The following is a 20,578-nucleotide window of genomic DNA, read 5'->3' as shown; positions in this document are numbered from 1 at the left end:
CTCAGTCTGATTCCCAGAGTCACAGTGAGTGAGGGGTGAGTGTGAGCTCAAGTGAATGGAAGAGACAGTGTTTAGGACTCACCAACTGCATGGGATTAAATATAGGCGAATCAGTCTCTGTGACCTGCGAGATGGAGGAGCCCCGGGGCATTTTCTCTGGCTTTTCTACACAATCCTCTGTAACTGATCTTCCCAACACCCTGAGGAAAGAGGAGAGAGAAATGTTATTTATTGGCACCAAGCTGTGTAGTAATAGGGCCATGTCATTTACACATTACACAGAATAATATAATACAAACCACCTTTTCTTGTCTATTTAAAGGGGAACTATTGTGAAATTGAAAAAGTAATATAAGCTTCAGCAAACTAAAATAAGAAACTTTCTAAATACAATCAATTAAAAATTCTGCATCATTTCTGAAAAAGGAGTATAAAAGGACTTTCCTTCTCCTTTAAAAGGGAACTATTGTGAAAATGAAAATGTAATATAAGCTTCCTCATACTGAAGTAAGAAACTTTCTAAATACAATCAATTAAAAATTCTGCATTGTTTCTGAAATAATCAAGTTTATCTTCACTATTGCTCTCTCAGCATCTGTTTCTCTTCATTCTCTCTTCATTTAGATCCAATATATCTTATAGGGGGCTCCTTTTGCCTAGAAGATGTATTAGAGGTCACTCTATTAAACTCACAAGACATCATGTCTCTCTACATGCAGGATTTGTGCAAAAGGCAGTTCTTTTGTTTGAACTGGAATCAGTTATTTGAGTTTACTCTAATTACGGTTGCCACCTGGCTGGTATTTTACCAGCCAGGCCGGTAAAAATGTTGGTTGATCCCAATGTTATTATTAGGGAAAAATTATAAAAAAATATAGGAAGGCCGTTTTTTTTTCTGGAAAAGGTGGCGACCCTAGCTCTAATACATCTGCTAGGAAAGGAGCCCCCCTATAAGATATATTGGATCTAACTGTCAGTGAATATCTGACACCCAACTGCTGCATGAAGACAGAATGAAGAGAAACAGATGCTGAGAGAGGAATAGTGAAGATACACTTGATTATTTCAGGAACAATGCAGAATATTTAATTGATTGTATTTAGAAAGTTTCTTACTTCAGTATGAGGAAGCTTATATTTTCATTTTCACAATAGTTACCTTTTAAAGGAGAAGGAAAGTCCTTTTATACTTGGGGGTGCCAAATGTTAGGCATCCCAAGTGATCCTATTTACTTACCTGACACCCCGGCTGGTGCTCCTAGCAGCAGAAAACTGCACCGGCCCAGGGTTATTCCAGTGAGCACCACGGAGCCATTCTCTTCTGGCTTCTTCTTTCTTCGAGTGGCTGCACATGCTCATTAGAGTGAAAAGCCGAACTTTAACGAAAAAGTTGCCTTTTTATTCTACTGCGCATGCGTCTGCTCCGGGAAATTTGAAGAAAGAAGAAGCTGGAAGAGAAGCGCTCTGTGGTGCTCACTGGAATAACCCCGGGCCTGTGCAGTTTTCTGGTAAGTGAATAGAATCAGCTGGCTTCTGCTATTTTGTTTCAGGAGTTAGAGTTGCGTTTGGTAGTTAAGCAGAGTGAGGGGAGGCTTCTCGAAAGAAGTGTGTTTTAAGAGATTTTGTGAAAATTGAAAGGTTGGGAGAAAGTCGGACAGCCGTGGGAGAGAGTTCCAGAGGAGGGAGCAGCCCTTGCAAAGTCTTGAATGTGAGCATGTGAGGAGGTAATGAGAGAAGAGTTGAGTAGCAGGTCAGTAGAGGAGAGTAGTAAGCGGTTGGGTGAATATATAGAGATGAGTTCAGAGATGTAGGGTGGGGCAGAGTTATGAAGTGCTTTGAATGTCAGGGTCATTAATTTGAATTTGATTCTGAAAGGTAACGGAAGCCAGTGCAGGGATTGACAGAATGGCGAGGCAGAGGAGGAGCTGTTGCTGAGGTGTATGAGCCTCGCAGCAGTGTTCATTATGGACTGGAGAGCTGACAGTCTCTGGAGGGGGAGGCCAATTAAAAGAGAGTTACAGTAGTCTAGACGTGATATGATGAGAGGGTGAATAAGAATTTTGGCAGCATCTTGGGTGATAAATGATCATATTTTGGATATGGAAGTGACATGATTTAATAAGTGACTGGATATGAGGAGTGAATGACAGGGCAGAATCTAGGTTCTAGGATAACCCCAAGGCATCGGGCCTGGGGAGAGGGGGATGATAGTGAAATTGTTAACTATGATGGATACTTCCGGGATGTTTTACATTTGGGGTTAGTAGTTAGTAGAAGTGAAAGAGGTTGGCACAGCTACAGTATTCTTACCTTGTCTGCCCATTATCTTCCACTGGCACAGACATGTGCTCCATCTCCTCATTATTCAAGCCAAGCTCAGTGCCATAGCTCTGCTGAACCAGCTGCCAGAATTCCTTCTTGCTCAGCGTCTGTACAGAGAGAAAACCCATTAATACTATGGCCTCCAGCCAGGGCAATATGCACAAAGGGCAGAACACAATTTGATCAATGTGAGATCATATTAGAATAAATGTTTTCCAGTTTGTAATTGCAGATATCTGGTTGCTAGGGTACAAATGACCCTAGCAACCACGGGTTGCATTGAGTAAGAGAGTGGAATATGAATAGGAGAGGTCTGCATAGAAAGAGGAGTAAAAAGTAGGGATGCACCAAATCCAGGATTCAGCCTTTTTCTTAGGATTCTGCCAAATCCTTGTGTCTGGTAAAACCAAATCCAAATCCTAATTAGCAAATTAGGGATGGGAAGGGAAATCACATCACAAAACAAGGGAAGTAAAAATGTTTTCCTTTCCTTCCCCTAATTTGCATATGCAAATTAAGATTCAGTTCGGTATTTACAGATTCAGCCAAATCATAAATAGTGGATTCAGTGCACCCCCAGTAAAAAGTATCACTCATGTATTATAAGGGATAATGTACCCCCTACTGTAAATGATAAGGATATTAGAAGTCACTGAGGGGTTGTTCTGTGACCATATAAAAGGCACAAGGCTGCAGGCTGAGTTATACAGGGAACTCTGAGTATCACTCATGTATTATAAGGGATAATGTACCCCCTACTGTAAATGATAAGGATATTAGAAGTCACTGAGGGGTTGTTCTGTGACCATATAAAGGCACAAGGCTGCAGGCTGAGTTATACAGGGAACTCTGAGTATCACTCATGTATTATAAGGGATAATGTACCCCCTACTGTAAATGATAAGAATATTAGAAGTCACTGAGGGGTTCTGTGACCATATAAAGGCATTAGTCTACAAGCAGCATCAACGCAAGTATAAAGGAGGAACACCTCATCTAATGCAGCAGGATAACACAATAGGCAGCCTATGAGCATCTTTATAAGATTTACATGAATAATGTCCCTTATGTAAGGGGAGAACAGGCAGTAACATGGGGGGGGGGGGGAGGTAACGCTTGAAAATGATAGAGAAATTGGTATGTAGGAAGGCGCAGGAGGAAGATACAAGAGAAGAGGCCTGGGACTAATGACTGGTACTACCAGCATCAATTACTCAGCAGCTCCTGGAAGGTAAGGTAACCATGGAAGGTAATGAGGATCTGATAATTGAAGCTCTGGGATGATCATTTGGGCACAATTAGCAGCAATTAGCACATTGTTCTGCACCAAGTCATGAAACACGAACTCTGAAATCCAACACCATGAGAGGTCCAATAGCACCAGCGGGTCGTGTGCCAAACTGCCAATGAAAATTGCCTGACAAATATTGGCACGAGCGCTTCAGCCGACTTCTATAGGATTCAACTGGAAATCTGCACCAATTTAGCACCATTTGTTTGGGCTACTCATAAATCCAGTGATCCAAGCGCTGAAATCTCCCGGCTAGAGGGAAAGTATAGGGCTCCACTTGGTTTTGTTAAGTGATGAGAAGATGTAAACTGGTACATTGTATGGTACCTTCTCCCATATGTATAAATACAAATATACAGAGAAGGAATGTTCTGGGCACACAATAAGCTATACCCTCATACTGTACTGTCTAAGGGAATCAATATGGCACCTCCTCCTCCCATATGTATAAATACAAATATACAGAGAAGGAATGTTCTGGGCACACAATAAGCTATACCCTCATACTGTACTGTCTAAGGGAATCAATATGGCACCTCCTCCTCCCATATGTATAAATACAAATATACAGAGAAGGAATGTTCTGGGCACACAATAAGCTCATACTGTACTGTCTAATCTAGGGATCCCCAACCTTTTGAACCCGTGAGAAACATTCAGAAGAAAAAGGAGTTGGGGAGCAACACTAACATGAAAAATGTTCTTGGGGTGACAAATAAGTGCTGTGATTGGCCATTTAGTAGCCCCTATGTGGATTATCAACCTACATTGAGACTCTGTTTGGCAGTGCACCTGAAAAATTTGCCTCCATGTCTGGAATTCAAAAATAAGCCCCTGCTTTGAGGCCACTGAGAGGAACATCCAAGAGGTTGGAGAGAAACATGTTACTCACAAGCTACTGGTTGGGGATCACTGGTCTAAGGGAATCAATATGGCACCTCCTCCTATGTGTGTGTATGTATGTATGTATATATATATATATATATATATATATGTTCTGAGTTATGTTCTGCTTTGTGTCCAATCACGGTTGCTAGTAAACAAATGCACAGTAACGGGAAATTACACCCTATTTATAGCTAGGAATGATTTCCTCTTGATTTTCTCTTTAAATAATATCTGAAATTATAATTTATATTCTACAATATAACTGTATAGTGCCCACAACATTCCTTCTCTGTATATGTATATGTGTGTGTGTATATATATATATATATATATATATATATATATATATATATATATATATATTGTAGAATATAAATTATAATTTCAGATATTATTTAAAGAGAAATCAAGAGGAAATCATTCCTAGCTATAAATAGGGTGTAATTTCCCGTTACTGTGCATTTGTTTACGAGCAACCGTGATTGGACACAAAGCAGAACATAACTCAGAACATATATATATATACACACACATATACATATACAGAGAAGGAATGTTGTGGGCACTATACAGTTATATTGTAGAATATAAATTATAATTTCAGATATTATTTAAAGAGAAATCAAGAGGAAATCATTCCTAGCTATAAATAGGGTGTAATTTCCCGTTACTGTGCATTTGTTTACTAGCAACCGTGATTGGACACAAAGCAGAACATAACTCAGGAGATGACAGAAGTGACCAATCCCACTGAGCATGAGGAAAACAAGCAGAACAGGTTGGCCCATAGCTCAGAATGAATTCTCTGTGAGCAGTGAGGGCAGTTATTTGCTGTATGACATGTTACTGCTTCTCCACACTCACCAAACAAGATGGAAGTACATATATATAACAGTGTTCCAATTAGATAAGGGGGCTTCAGGGAATGTAGGGTACAGTGAGAGGGTGGCAAGATTCTACTATGGAGAAATATTTCTAACCGCCAACACAAAACTCCAGTTTGGGGGAAAAAGATCTAAAACGCATCCGTCCCCAGGTTCATGTGGGGTTGCAGGTTGTATTAGTTCCACCACAGCAGGGCTCACAGGGCAAGTTGGTAGGTGCCCAAAGCAACACAACCGGCCAACACATCCCTCCCCGCACAATGGGGTGGGTGAAGTGTACTTTGCACCTTATTCAGTATAAAAGGGAAGCGAGTGGTGTGAGCAGCTGGGATAGATACAAGTACCTCGTTGCTAGGGAACATTTTAGTGGTTGCCACTTTTATTCATAAACGAGCCCTCGTATGCAACGGCAGCACCACACAGGGGACTGGATCCCTATCCAAAATGCCCTTTATCACCTGCGGCTTCTTCCATTTCAGGTGAAGGGAGGCACAATGCCAATAAAGGGCTTCAAAAACGACCTGCCATTGTCTCCCAGTCAAGCTGTTCAGATAATGGTTCTGAATTCTGTCCCGTATTTGTTTCCTGTTACATTTACTTCCTGCTCGAGGTGCTGAAACCATAAGCCCGATCCTACAAAGAGATAGGAATGGACTTCTTGCCACGACTTATCTACTACACAATGAGACTGAAAGGCAAACCTTTGTTAGCATGGGAAACCCTCCTTCTCTGTAAACTAGAGCAGCTCTTAGTCACACAAGCACTTTGTCAGAACCCCCGTAGCTGTGGCCCTTCCATAATGAGATTATTCTATAGCAGAATTGGCAGGATATTAAAAACAAATGTATGGCCCATGCAGAGAAAATGTATAGTAATAAATCTCAGCACTAAACCAACTCTTTTTGGATCAGGAAATGAATTTGGGTTCCCTTCTGATGTATTATGTAGTATGTTTGTGAAGGTTCTCATTCATCCAGGTCATGGTATATCCATAGAAATAAGTCAAATCAACTGCACTTGCTTGAAGACGTTTCAGCAGTCGTCCAACTGGCTTTCTCAGAAAGATATTTATTAATATTTGGAGAAAGACTGTTGGATGACTGTTGAAATGTCTTCAAGCAAGTCCAGTTGATTTGACTTATTTCTATAGATATATTATGTATTGTACAGAGCGAAGCCTGACCTTGTGTTGGACCCTGTATCTGGTACAGTTATGGGACCTGTTATCCAGAATGTCCGGGACATAGGATTTTCCGGATTAAAGGTCTTTCCATAATTTGGATCCTCATTAGAAAATCATGTAAATATTAAAAAAAACCGATAGGCTGGTTTTGCTTGCAATAAGGATCAATCATATCTTAGTTGGGATCAAGTACAAGCTACACAGAAAAAGGAATCATTTTTAAAAACTTGGATTATTTCCGTAATTCAGAGCTGGATAACGGGTTTCCGGATAAAGGATTCCATACCTTTACTTGTGTACTACTAGAAAAGCTACATATATATATTAATATACAGGGATGGGACCTGTTATCCAGAATGCTGTGGTTTTCCGGATAACAGATCTTTCGAGATTTAGATCTTCATACCTTAAGTCTACTAGAAAATAAAGTAAACATTAAATAAAGCCAACAGGCTGATTTTGCTTCCAATAAGGATTAATTATATCTTAGTTGGGATCAAGTACAAGCGACTGTTTTATTATTACACAGAAAAAGGAATAGTTTTTAAAAGCTTGCATTATTTCCATAATTTAGAGCTTTCTGGATAATATATCCCATACCTGTACTTGTGTACTACTGGAAAAGCTACGGATATATATTAATATACAGGTGTGGGAACCAGTTATCCAGAATCCTGTGGTTTTCTGTATAATGGATCTTTCCGTAATTTGGTTCTTCATACCTTAAGTCTACTAGAAAATCATATAAACATGAAATAAACCCAATAGGCTGGTTTTGCCTCCAATAAGGATTAGTTAGTTGGGATCAAGTACAAGTTACTGTTTTATTATTACGCAGAAAAGGGGAATCATCTTTTAAATTGGGATTATTTGGATAAAATGGAGTCTATGGGAGACAGCCTTTCCGTAATTTGGATTTTTCTGTATAACAGGTTTCCGGATAACGGATCACATAGGGTTCACTAAAGGGCCTATTTGCTAACATTCAAATAAAAAAAAATTCACAGGAATCTAATTTTTTCCTCTATAAATTTGTGTTTTTCTTTTTCTCCAAAACTCTAAAAATTCAAGATTTATGAAGTGTAAAAGCCACAAAAAACTCAAATACAAAACTTTAGCAAGTAAAAGCAGTCGGCGTCCTATAGAAGTCAGCGGGAGCTGCACTGATCTGACTGTACCATTTTTAATCCATTCAGACTTTCAGAAGTTTTCGCTTTTTCTTTTTGCTAGTAACTGCCCAAAAACTCTTTGGATGATTTTGAGGTTTTCTTTGTTTTTTTTCCATTCATGCTATTTCTAATAACTTTCATGGTTTCAGAGAAAATTAGTTTGTTTGTGGTTTCAAAAACCACCAAAACATTTTTAAAAATTTGCATTATTTGGATAAAATAAAGTCTATGGGAGATGACTTTTCTGTAATTAAAAGCTTTCTGGATAGCGGGTTTCCCGATAAGGGATCCCATACCTGTATACCCCATCATCCCTTCCTTATGAGCAAGTAGGGCAGCTCCATAGAAACACAGTGTTTAACTGCATCTAAAATAGACTTGTTGCAAATACTGCATTGCTGCAAAGCTGTGGCTCATGATCGAGTGACTGTGATTGGCTCATTAGATTAATATTTTGATTGGCTCGTTAGCTCAGCTGTGTCGGAACAATCCTCACTGGTACAAGAATGATAAGGAATTCACATATTAAATCTGCAGAAATAACATACAATGGACGGTTTGTCATGATCACACCTATCAGCTTCAGGTACTGGTGCTTAGCCCACAATAAACACATTTAAAGAGGTATTTACACTTAAATGAAACCCACAAAAACGACTTGCCCTCTGGGATTGTACTCATTCTTCACATTGAGTTCCACCCGCAGAACTATTCCTACGACACACCCAGGTCTCACTCATGGTTCTTAATCAGCATAGGAACATAAAGTCTGTGCACCTACATACACTCAATAGGCCAGTGCCATATTTAGTCTCTGGCTTGACCTACTTAACCAATACCTTCCTCTACAAAGAATTACAGGAAATAGAGAGTGTTTTTATATCTTCTTTCTCCCCCTTTTCTTTTTTTATTCTTTCATTTACAAGTCAATAAGACCAACAGCAGTTTGACTTTAATCAGTTTATTAAAGGAGAAGGAAAGCTATGGAGGCATTTTATTGGCAATAGATTTGCTGCAATAGTGCAAGCTCATACCTCCCAACATTTTGTAAATAGAAAAAGAGGGACCTGGTCTAAGATTAATTGGTGGGCCCCTGGTCAAAGGTTTTTGGGTGGGCCCCTGGTGTCCCAGTCTGACACTGGCTATATTTATTCTATAGAATACCTGAGTAAAAAGCTCTAGAAGCTCTCCATTTGTTTAGGATAGCAGCTGCCATATTAGCTTGGTGTGACATCACGTCCTTTTCCTGCTCACTTAGAGCTCTGGGCTTAGATTACAACAGAGAAGGGGGGGAGAGAGGAGCAAACTGAGCATGCTCAAGCCCAAGCCCTGGAGGTTTAAGCTGAAAACAGTTAGTCTGATACAGAAGCCCATGAGTACACAATAGAAGGAAAGAAATGTGCTGTTTCTTTTGACAGAGGACTCAGAGCAGCATTACGTTAAGGGGTTACTGATGTATTTATATAGACCTTTATGATAAAGCTTACTTAGTTTTAGCCTTTCCTTCTCCTTTAAGGGTATTTAATTAATAAATCACATTGAGTAATTAACGATGACCACTTGAACTACTTGTTTACACGGAATACCCCATAATCATTACACAATGTATGGGATAAAACTCAATGAAGTTTGTACTTATATATATATATACACACACACATGTACTTATACATATATGCAAGCCATGCTTCATGCCGACTAATTACCAGATCCGTTATGATGGTTATAATAACTTTGTTAATTACTCTTTTGTTTTTTATTTTCTGTTAAATTTACTTTGGAAAACGCGAAAACTGAATAAAAACAGTTGTTAAAAAAAGATTGATACAAAGGAATAAGAACACTGGTCCAGATCAGTCCTGTGGCATGCTGTGGTCATGTACAAGTGCCAGCCTATCATGTGCCACAGGCTGGACTCCATTGCAAGGCAGGGCAGACATTATGGTTAAGGCCCCCCAGGTAGAATTGGATTTACATCGGCAGTATCAGCAAAATACAATGGGGGGTTACTGCAAAATGAACTGTAGAAACATGAGCGTTGGTCTGAAAGTGGAGCTGCCATAATAATTGTGTTTGTTTTCACAACAAGTAATATAAGTGAATTGGCAGGTGAAGCAATTTAAAGGGATACTGTCATGGGAAATTTGTTTTTCAAAACATCAGTCAATAGTGCTGCTCCAGAACACTTCTGTTCTGAAATCCATTTTTCAAAAGAGAAAACTTTTTTTTTATATTCAATTTTGAAATCGGACATGAGGCTAGACATATTGTTACTTTGCCAGGTGCCCCCCAGTCATGTGACTTGTGCTCTGATAAACTTCAGTCACTCTTTACTGCAAGTTGGAGTGAGTTCACCCTCCTCCCTTCCCCCCAGCAGCCCATCAACCAAACAATGGGAAGGTAACCAGATAGCAGCTCCCTAACACAAGATAACAACTGCCTGGTAGATCGAAGAACAACACTCAATAGTAAAATCCAGGTCTCACTGAGACACATTCAGTTACATTGAGTAGGAGAAACAACAGCCTGTCAGAAAGCAGTTCCATCCTAAAGTGCTGGCTCTTTCTGAAATCACATGACAAGGCAAAATGACCTGAGATGCACCTACACACCAATATTACAACTAAATACACTTGCTGCTTCAGGAATGACATTTTATATTGTACAGTGAATTATTTGCAGTGTAAACAGAGCAATTTAAACATAAAAACAACACCATAAAAATCATGGCAGAATCCCTTTAAGCTGTGGAGGGTTAAACAAAACCACTGAATATTTAAAAACACACACATGTAATATATATATACAGAGCTGCTATTTGAGAGACAACAAGAGCAGTATTTATGTATTAAACACACAGTCAATTACAGGCAGTAAAGCCCGGGGATATGATAAGTGTGCAGGGCACATAGTCTCACAGTGGCACGCAGCCCAGAGAAGGCGTGAAAGAACAATATTATGAAAGGAAGGTATTGTATGGCGAGTGCTGGAGGATCAGGTACCGAGGTAATGGGGCTGGGAAAGTGCATTACTTATCAATAGCAATAGGGACTTATTTATTGAACTGGGCAAGAGGGGTTAAAGGGAGACTGTCATGGGAAAACATGTTTTTTCCAAAACTCATCAGTTAATAGTGCTGATCCAGCAGAATTCTGCACTGAAATCCATTTCTCAAAAGAGCAAACTGATTTTTTATATTTAGTTTTGAAATCTGACATTGGGCTAGACATATTGTCGGTTTCCCAGCTGCCCTGAGTCATGTGACTTGTGCTCTGATAAACTTCAGTCACTCTTTGCTGCTGTTAGGGTTGCCACCTTTTAAAATAAAGCGAAGTGAAAGGAGGAATCGGCACACAGGAACAATTGCAATGTGGGGTAAACCCCTAAGTGTTTATTTCGTCAAGATGCACAACGTTTCGGGGGCATGCCCCTTCATCACCTGACGAAGGGGCGTGCCCCCGAAACGTTGTGGAGGCTAGTGTGTGCGCTCACACTGTTTTCTACGATTAGTGCTCACCTTTTAAAATAACTTTTACCGGCAGGTGGAGGGGCGGTCTTAAAGGGGTGGGGCCGTGACGATAAAGGGGGCGGGCCGGGGTGCGCCACTGGCTGGCCGGATCGTTACGTCAAAGGGGGCGGAGCCAAATACACTAATTTGGCAAGAAGCCCAGGAAAAAAGGTAAGTTTGGAGCAGGCTGGGGGCAGGCCACGGGCTTTTTTTAAGTGTATTACAAATTTACCGGCAGCTACATTGCCGGTAAATTTGTAATACCGGCCTCGGCCTTGGCTGGATTTCTACCGGCTAGGCCGGTAAAATACCGGCCGGGTGGCAACACTAGCTGCTGTACTGCAAGTTGGAGTGATATCACCCCCCTCCCTATCCCCCAGCAGATTAACAACAGAACAATGGGAAGGTAACCAGATAGCAGCTCCCTAACACAAGATAACAGCTGCCCGGTAGATCTAAGAACAGCGCTCAATAGTAAAATCCAGGTCCCACTGAGACACATTCAGTTACATTGAGTAGGAGAAACAACAGGCTGCCAGAAAGCAGTTCCATCCTAAAGTGCTGGCTCTTTCTGAAATCACATGACCAGGCAAAATGACCTGAGATGCACCTACACACCAATATTACATCTAAATACACTTGCTGGTTCAGGAATAAATTGCTATATGCTAGAGGTACTGCTATAAACAGTGTCATTTAGCAGCAAGTACTTATTCTCAATCACCCGCTAACACCGTCACCTAAAGAAACCTATGGCCCTGCCGTACTCTATATTATATCAGCATTAGGCCATAAACACTAACAACAGGACAGGCCTTCTCCCCAGATATGGTCCAGACAATCTCCGGCAGCAGGAAGATAAGGGGAATTGGGTGCAGGATCTGGAATTACACGGCGACATGGAATAAGAACACTGGGCTGTACACGGAAACTTGCACTGCTGACATTTGGTAGGAAAGCCTTGCCTGCAAGAGCTTACAATCTGATTTATTTGTAGGCCAGAATTTTAAGGTAACTAAAAAATGTTTGAAATTTGCATTAGGACAAACTCTGATCAGCTGCCCCTCGCCTGGGCAAACACGTCCCATTCCCTGGTGGATAAACATGGCCTCCTATTTCTTTCCAGCGAGTCCTGGCTGAGGATGCTGGGAGATGTGCATAAAGGGGAAAAGTCACTTTAACATCCATTGCCAGCAGCTTGGAGATGGATGTTGTGTTGTTAGACTTGTAGAATTAAAACTAGTACAGATGACAAGCCATTGTCTGCATCATTTAAAAAGACAAGTGGAAACAGAATTTCCTGTTTAAAGGAGAACTAAACCCTGAAAATGAATGTGTCATATTTTATATAGTGCACTTATCGCACAAGGCTAAAGTTTGAGCTTGTCAATAGCAGCAATGATCCAGGACTTCAAACTTGTCACAGGGGGTCACCATCTTGGAAAGTGTCTGTGACACTCACATGCTCAGTGGGCTCTGATTGGCTGTTGAGAAGCTAAGCTTAGGGCTCGTCACTAATTATCCAGCAGAAAACGAGCTTCCCTGGCTGTAATATAAGCTGATGCTACAGGTTTGCTGATTATTCAATTCTGATGCTAATTGCACTGGTTTCTGTGCTGCCATGTAGTAATTATGTGTATTAATTACTAATCAGCCTTATATTGTGACATTTCTATTCTATGTGTACTGTATATTGTGAGTGGGTCCCTAAGCTCAGTAAGTGACAGCAGCACAGAGCATGTGAATCAGTGAATCAGCAGAAAAGAAGATGGGGAGCTACTGGGGCATCTTTGGAGACACAGATCTTTACTGCTAAAGGGCTGTGGTTGCCTTGGGCTGGTACAGTAGCACAAATCACAATGTACAACATTCCTACCTATAGAGGTGACTGCGTTTAAGAAAGTATTTCATTCAGTAGTCATATACTAACAGCCAGGAGGAATGCTGGGATTTGTAGTTTAAAGGGAATATAAAACCAAAAATAAAACTGCCCGACGAGAGAAAATGTAGCTCTAAGTAACCTTCCAATAAGCAATCATTTCAAACCACTGAATATAAGTGAGAATATACGGAGAATATAAAGAGAATATACCACCAGCAGAACTACCCTGGTCTAGTAGAAGTGCTGCTGTGAAGAACAGTATTAGCCCCGTGGCCTGGATGTGGCCCTCGAAGATATTATCATGCCCGTCTGTCTGCCCGTGGGCTTCATATTGTGCTACATAGGGCATCATATCTGACCCAGAGATTTGTGGTGTGTTGAATAATTGTTCCATTAGCTCAGTGATCCCCAACCAGTAGCTCGTGAGGAACATGTTGCTCCCCAACCCCTTGGATGTTGCTCCCAGTGGCCTCAAAGCAGGTGCTTCTTTTTGAGTTGAGTTCCCATTCAGCTCAGCACAATTCGGCACATAGAAGTTTATGGGACCAGTGTTACCTCTCTGAGCAAAGAATGAACACCCAGCGTTAGTCTCTGTAGCCTCCCGGGCCAGGTGCCAGCAAGCCAAAAGGACTCACCGCAATCCACCAGGTAAATATACACGAGTACTTGTATACTACCAAACCTGTGATTGCCAATCACCTAGATGATCTATGTTATACACTCGGTCTTGAGGGATATCACACTGGGTGATGCATAAAGGGTTAAACGATTGTTTCTTAACCTTGGGCCTCAAGATGTTGCTGAACTACAGATTCCAACATCCTTGAGTGTCCAGAGTTGTAGTTCCAGATGTTGCATTAAGAGGGGGGGGGATAAAATGTAAAAAATACTAACTATGACAATAAGGACACAGTATATAATGGGGAGCAAAGGCAGCTATAATAATCCCCACAGGGCAGCCTTGGCAAAGAAGAGGTTAAAGCCAATAGATTTGGAATGAGGCCAGACACATGCACTTAGTACTCACGTGGGTCACATCCAGACTGTAGGACTGACAGGAGGCTCATGGGTGAAATCCAGTAGTCAGCCAGACACCACTACTAGCCTGTTACCATTGCACCCAGCACTGTTGTGACTTCCTAGTTAGGCTACAAGACGGACAGTTCTGTTGCAGTTCAGCCTGTCCCACGACCCCGCCCACAGGAAACCTGCACAGGTGAGCCCTCTCTTAAAGTCACGGCACTCCCTATACACAAGAATAGGGATACGTGATTCCACTGGGCAAGCCGGCCAGGGCAGTTTATATCAAAGGTTTTATTCTGAGATTCTAGGAGTAATAGACGGCCTCTCATTAAGCTGAAAACATATTACAATCCACATACAAATAATTAGCTCCTACTTAAGACTGCACTGAACTCTATGCAGCAGACTGGTAATAATTCATACCTCCCAACTGTCCCTTTTTTGGAGGGACAGTCCCTCTTTTGACAGCTCAACCCACAGTCCCTCATTTGTACTGGAAAGTCCCTCTTTTGTCTGCACTGAACAGCCAGAAAAAGAAACAAAGTTTCTCACTCAATTGGCTTTTAGCAGAGAGGCCAGAACAGCTAACAGGTGCAAATAAGATACTTTGTAACAATTTTGAGACACAAAAACACAATTTAGATAAGGAGAAATATTTTCAAACTTTCATAACCTGCCAAATTTTGTAAAACAAACATGGTAATTAGGGGGTGTGGCCACAGAAAGGGGTGTGGTCAAAAATTGCTGCACTACGTGCGGAATTTTTTTTTTTGTCCCTCTTTTTACTTCCAAAATGTTGGGAGGTATGATAATTGTTTTTGAGCTCTGATAAACTGGCCCTGTGAGTCAGCCACTAACTCCAACTGTCAGTACTGAGAGAGCCGGGAGTTGCAGCAGGTGGGCCGCGGGTGCACATCCCAAGTCTAGTATCCAATAGCAACCAATCAGCAGCTAGCAGTTATTGGTTACCTGTTTGAAAGCAAACATCTAGTGGTGATTGTATTACATTGGTTATATGTCTTTATTACTATTCACAACATTGTTTTTCATAATTAGGCCCCTCCAATGCTGACGGCTTAGGGCCATTATACTAATGAACACATGCAAATGGGATACATGGAAAGGGAGTAGGTTTCTCTGAAGGAGAAGTGTTGTATAAAGAACATTAGTGTTTGTATTGCTGTATAGGTCTCACATAGGCGTGTGCAGCAGCCCCAGAGGTTACGCTCATGTCTTCAGATAACTCGAGTGCAAGGGATAAAGCCAAGCGTATCGATGTCTATACATACCTCCCAACATTTTGGAAGTAAAAAGAGGGACAAAATTTTTTTTCCCGCACATAGCGCAGCAATTTTTTTGACCACACCCTTTCTGTGGCCACACCCCCTAATTACCATGTTTGTTTTACAAAATTTGGCAGGTTATGAAAGTTTGAAAATATTTCTCCTTATCTAAACTGTGTTTTTGTGTCTCAAAATTGTTACAAAGTATCTTATTTGCACCTGTTAGCTGTTCTGGGCTCTCTGCTAAAAGCCAATTAAGTGAGAAACTTTGTTTCTTTTTCTGGCTGTTCAGTGCATAGAAAAGAGGGACTTTCCAGTACAAATGAGGGACTGCGGGTTGAGCTGTCAAAAGAGGGACTGTCCCTCCGAAAAAGGGACAGTTGGGAGGTATGGTCTATAGACTGCACTAAGCAGAACAACCTGTTTCAGCACAATCCAGCGGAACATTGCAGAGCACTAGCCAGTCGGAATGTCTGAATAAATGAGATTAGTTACAGTCACCCTGCTATAGTTCCAGGGGTACCCAGGGTAGAAATAAGCACTCACCCCAAATCTCCCCCTAACTGACCTTCAGACTGAGCCCCCTTAGCTCATAACAAGGTTACAGATATATAGAAACATTGGGGTGTCACCCTGCTATAGTTCCAGGGGTACCCAGGGTAGAAATAAGCACTCACCCCAAATCTCCCCCTAACTGACCTTCAGACTGGGCCCCCTTAGCTCATAACAAGGTTACAGATATATAGAAACATTGGGGTGTCACCCTGCTATAGTTCCAGGGGTACCCAGGGTACAAATAAGCACTTACCTCAAATCTCCCCCTAACTGACCTTCAGACTGGGCCCCCTTAGCTCATAACAAGGTTACAGATATATAGAAACATTGGGGTGTCACCCTGCTATAGTTCCAGGGGTACCCAGGGCACAAATAAGCACTCACCCCAAATCCTCCCATAACTGGCCTTCAAACTGGGCCCCCTTAGCTCATAACAAGGTTACAGATATATAGAAACATTGGGGTGTCACCCTGCTATAGTTCCAGGGGTACCCAGGGTACAAATAAACACTCACCCCAAATCTCCCCCTAACTGACCTTCAGACTGGGCCCCCTTAGCTCATAACAAGGTTACAGATATATAGAAACATTGGGGTGTCACCCTGCTATAGTTCCAGGGGTACCCAGGGTACAAATAAACACTCACCCCAAATCTCCCCCTAACTGACCTTCAGACTGGGCCCCCTTAGCTCATAACAAGGTTACAGATATATAGAAACATTGGGGTGTCACCCTGCTATAGTTCCAGGGGTACCCAGGGTACAAATAAACACTTACCCCAAATCTCCCCCTAACTGACCTTCAGGCTGGACCCCTTAGCTCATAACAAGGTTACAGATATATAGAAACATTGGGGTAACAGTCACCCTGCTATAGTTCCAGGGGTACCCAGGGTACAAATAAACACTCACCCCAAATCCCCCCCTAACTGGCCTTCAGACTGGGCCCCCTTAGCTCATAACAAGGTTACAGATATATAGAAACATTGGGGTGTCACCCTACTATAATTCCAGGGGTACCCAAGGCACAAATAAGCACTCACTCCAAATGGCTTTCCAGCAGGAATGTTTTTTGCACATCACAGGTGACCCACGATTGCAGTTGGGTGGGTGCCTGAAAAAGAAGTTTTGCAGGGAGACCCGGCCCCCTAAAGTTATGACACTGATCTTGTGGGACTGTTCCCAGAAGAGTAAGGACTGTTATATCAGCAAAGGAAGGACAACTTTACATCTGTCCCCTTGCTTTTGGCATGGGATGTTGCACAGGAAGGGGCCCAGTAATTTAAGGTAGCCATGCACAGGGTCATAAAACCTGATGACAGAGCGAGTTTGAATCTTATTGGCCCATGTATGGAGCCTCCAACAGGAATTCCAACTTTGTCTGAAAATTGGCCAGCTATCGATTGGACAGGTTTAAACTTCCCTGGGGAAGCAAGGACTGCAATGGTTTTGCATCAAATCAGCTGATATTGCCCACCTTAATGAAGACACTTCGGGGAAAGATCTTAAAGGGATACTGTCATGTTTTTTTCAAAATGCATCAGTTAATAGTGCTGCTCCAGCAGAATTTTGCACTAAAATCAGTTTCTCATAAGAGGAAACAGATTTTTCTTATATTTCATTTGGGAATCTGACATGGGGCTAGACATATTGTCAGTTTCCCAGCTGCCCCAGTCATGTGACTTGTGCTCTGATAAACTTCAGTCACTCTTTACTGCTGTACTGCAAGTTGGAGTGATATCACCCCTCCCTCCCCAGCAGCCTAACAACAGAACAATGGGAAGGTAACCAGATAGCAGCTCCCTAACACAAGATATCAGCAAGATAAAATCCAGGTCCCACTGAGACACATACAGTAACATTGAGTAGGAGAAACAACAGCCTGCCAGAAAGCAGTTCCATCCTAAAGTGCTGGCTCTTTCTGAAAGTACATGACCAGGCAAAATGACCTGAGATGCACCTAAACAAATACAAGATTCCTCTGCACTCAACCCATTATCAATATATTTAAGACAGAGACATTTTGTGCATACTGCTACTGAAAAATGCCTTACCCTTTAAACAAAACAGGGATTGTTTGTCCATATATTGCAATATATTTAAGCTGGCCAACTACGTCAAAGTCATCCCATATCTGGCCAGTCCTATGCTCAATTAAGAATTCTATGGTTTCATTATACATTTTATAAAAGGGACGAATGCGTTTTACCTGCAACTTACTAGCTGCTTTCAAAGTAAAACTCCCAAACTTGGCTGCCCTTTTATTAGACACCAGTGGGATCACCTGACTATAGTTGGAGGGGGTGGGAGCTACAACATGGAGCTGGTCACTGCTCTTGTAGAACTATAACAAACAAGGGAAAGTTGTGCTCACCACTAGTTTTTAAAATCATTAGGCGGGGGTGCAATGAGGGTGTGACCACAAAATACATATAAACAAATACAAGATTCCTCTGCACTCAACCCATTATCAATATATTTAAGACAGAGACATTTTGTGCATACTGCTACTGAAAAATGCCTTACCTTTAAACAAACAGGGATTGTTTGTCCATATATTGCAATATATTTAAGCTGGCCAACTACGTCAAAGTCATCCCATATCTGGCCAGTCCTATGCTCAATTGAGCATAGGACTGGCCAGATATGGGATGACTTTGACGTAGTTGGCCAGCTTAAATATATTGCAATATATGGACAAACAATCCCTGTTTTGTTTAAAGGGTAAGGCATTTTTCAGTAGCAGTATGCACAAAATGTCTCTGTCTTAAATATATTGATAATGGGTTGAGTGCAGAGGAATCTTGTATTTGTTTATATGTATTTTGTGGTCACACCCTCATTGCACCCCCGCCTAATGATTTTAAAAACTAGTGGTGAGCACAACTTTCCCTTGTCTGAGATGCACCTACACACCAATAAACATACATATCTGTTGGGTTAGGAATGACATTTTCCATGGTAGAGTGAATTATAAAAATGGATTTCAGCCCAGAAGTCTGCTGGAGCAGCACTATTAACTGATGCAGTTTGAAAAACACATGTTTTCCAATGACAGTCTCCCTTTAATAACAGAGAAGGGGAACATACTCACATGAGTGCCCAGTTTCAGATACAACCGGAACCATGAAACTTACAGCATATAAATGCTCCCAACTGGGACTGAGCCATAGCCAGTGTGTGTTTGTGCCCTAATGACCTGTATTGACTCACTATGTAGCCAGTGGCACTGAGCTGTAACAAGTGTGTGTTATCCTAGTGACCTGTAGTGACTCTCAGTATGAGCCTAGTGGGGCTGAGCAATAAAAACACTGAGCTGTCCTAGTGACCTGTAGTGACTCTATTTGCTCAGTCAGTTCAGATCGTTGCCAACCAAAACACTAAAGGACAAAGATCTTCTTGGTTCTTAACTCATAGTAACTATTTCTGGCTCTTCTGATGAGGTTGCCAGATGTTGGTCAGATACATTGTGGTGTTGCCCCATACACAATGTTCTGGAGGGACAGTGAGGAGTTACTGTTGTCCAGTCTATGGCCACCTTAGGGGCATGTAAAACGGGGATACTTTATAGACCTCATATGACTCTGACTAATCTTTTGCTCTTGTTATCACTGGGGGCACTAATCACAGAGGCATCACTTATATTGGTTTCTGGCAGAAAGTCAACTGGGCTCTCTGGGAAGAGAGACTCATAGGGGATTTATTGAGCAGGTACTGTGTCCTGTAGGATAGTTACAAAAATAATGACACAGGTTTGGAATTACATGTTATATGTCAACCAGTGATTCTGTCTGTCCTTAAAGGGCAACAAAAGTGTAAAATAGAATAATGTTAGAAATGGTGTATTTTGTATACTAAACATAAACATGAACCTACTGCACCACAAGCCTAATCAAACAAATGATTTATGCTTTCAAAGTTGGCCACAGGGGGTCACCATCTTGTAACTTTGTTATACATCTTTGCAAGACCAAGACTGTGCACATGCTCAGTGTGGTCTGGGCTGCTTAGGGATCGTCATAAATTATCAAAACAGCACAAGTCAAATAATATCTGCCAGAAGCCGATACAACAAGACTGATTAATAATCAGAATATACAGACTGCACTGGGTCCTGTGTTGTCATGTGATCTAATGTGGATTTTATCATTTTTATATTGTTTAATACAGACTTTCTCCAACTCTGCAGAACCAGTGGCTGCAGCAAAATAATCCCAGTTTATCTGTTTAAATCTGGCTCCATGATCTTTGTCCTGCAGCTGGAGTTGGAAATAGTAAAGGGGATGTAAAGGCAAAAATAAAATCCAATACAAATCTCTACACAGTGGCCAAACTGCTGTACAGGGAAACAAACAAAGCTGCTTGAGTTCTGCATGGCTGGGAAGTAAGGCGGGGGCTCCCCCTGCTGTACATAAGTATGATTGTTTCCCTGCAGAGCAGTTAGGGACCGTCTGACAATTCCTATCCACAACAGTAAATGAAGGGAGAATTTCACTGCATACAGTCAGGTTTCTTATAAAAATACATTTTTCAAATAAAGTATATTGGAGATAGGTTTCTTTTTTATTAAAGAAAGTAAAAATGGGATTTAA

General features: G+C 41.4%; 1 protein-coding gene across 4 annotated transcripts in view; it reads right to left on the bottom strand.

Annotated features, from left to right (window-relative positions):
* Window positions 1–20,578, bottom strand: part of gramd1c.L (GRAM domain containing 1C L homeolog) — an 84,454-nt gene that overhangs the window by 12,066 nt on the left and 51,810 nt on the right. For 3 of the 4 annotated variants that reach the window (XM_041580942.1, XM_041580943.1, XM_041580944.1), the window contains 2 exons: window positions 2,310–2,428; window positions 83–200 (listed from right to left, as the gene is read on the bottom strand). In XM_041580942.1, coding sequence (XP_041436876.1) covers window positions 83–200; window positions 2,310–2,428 — 237 coding nt within the window. 4 annotated transcript variants of the gene reach the window in all.

The sequence above is a fragment of the Xenopus laevis genome, chromosome 2L, assembly GCF_017654675.1.
Source record: "Xenopus laevis strain J_2021 chromosome 2L, Xenopus_laevis_v10.1, whole genome shotgun sequence".
Lineage (NCBI taxonomy): Eukaryota > Metazoa > Chordata > Amphibia > Anura > Pipidae > Xenopus > Xenopus laevis.
The sequence above is the reverse complement of the archived record's forward strand: the minus strand, read 5'-3'. Positions and strand labels throughout refer to the sequence as shown.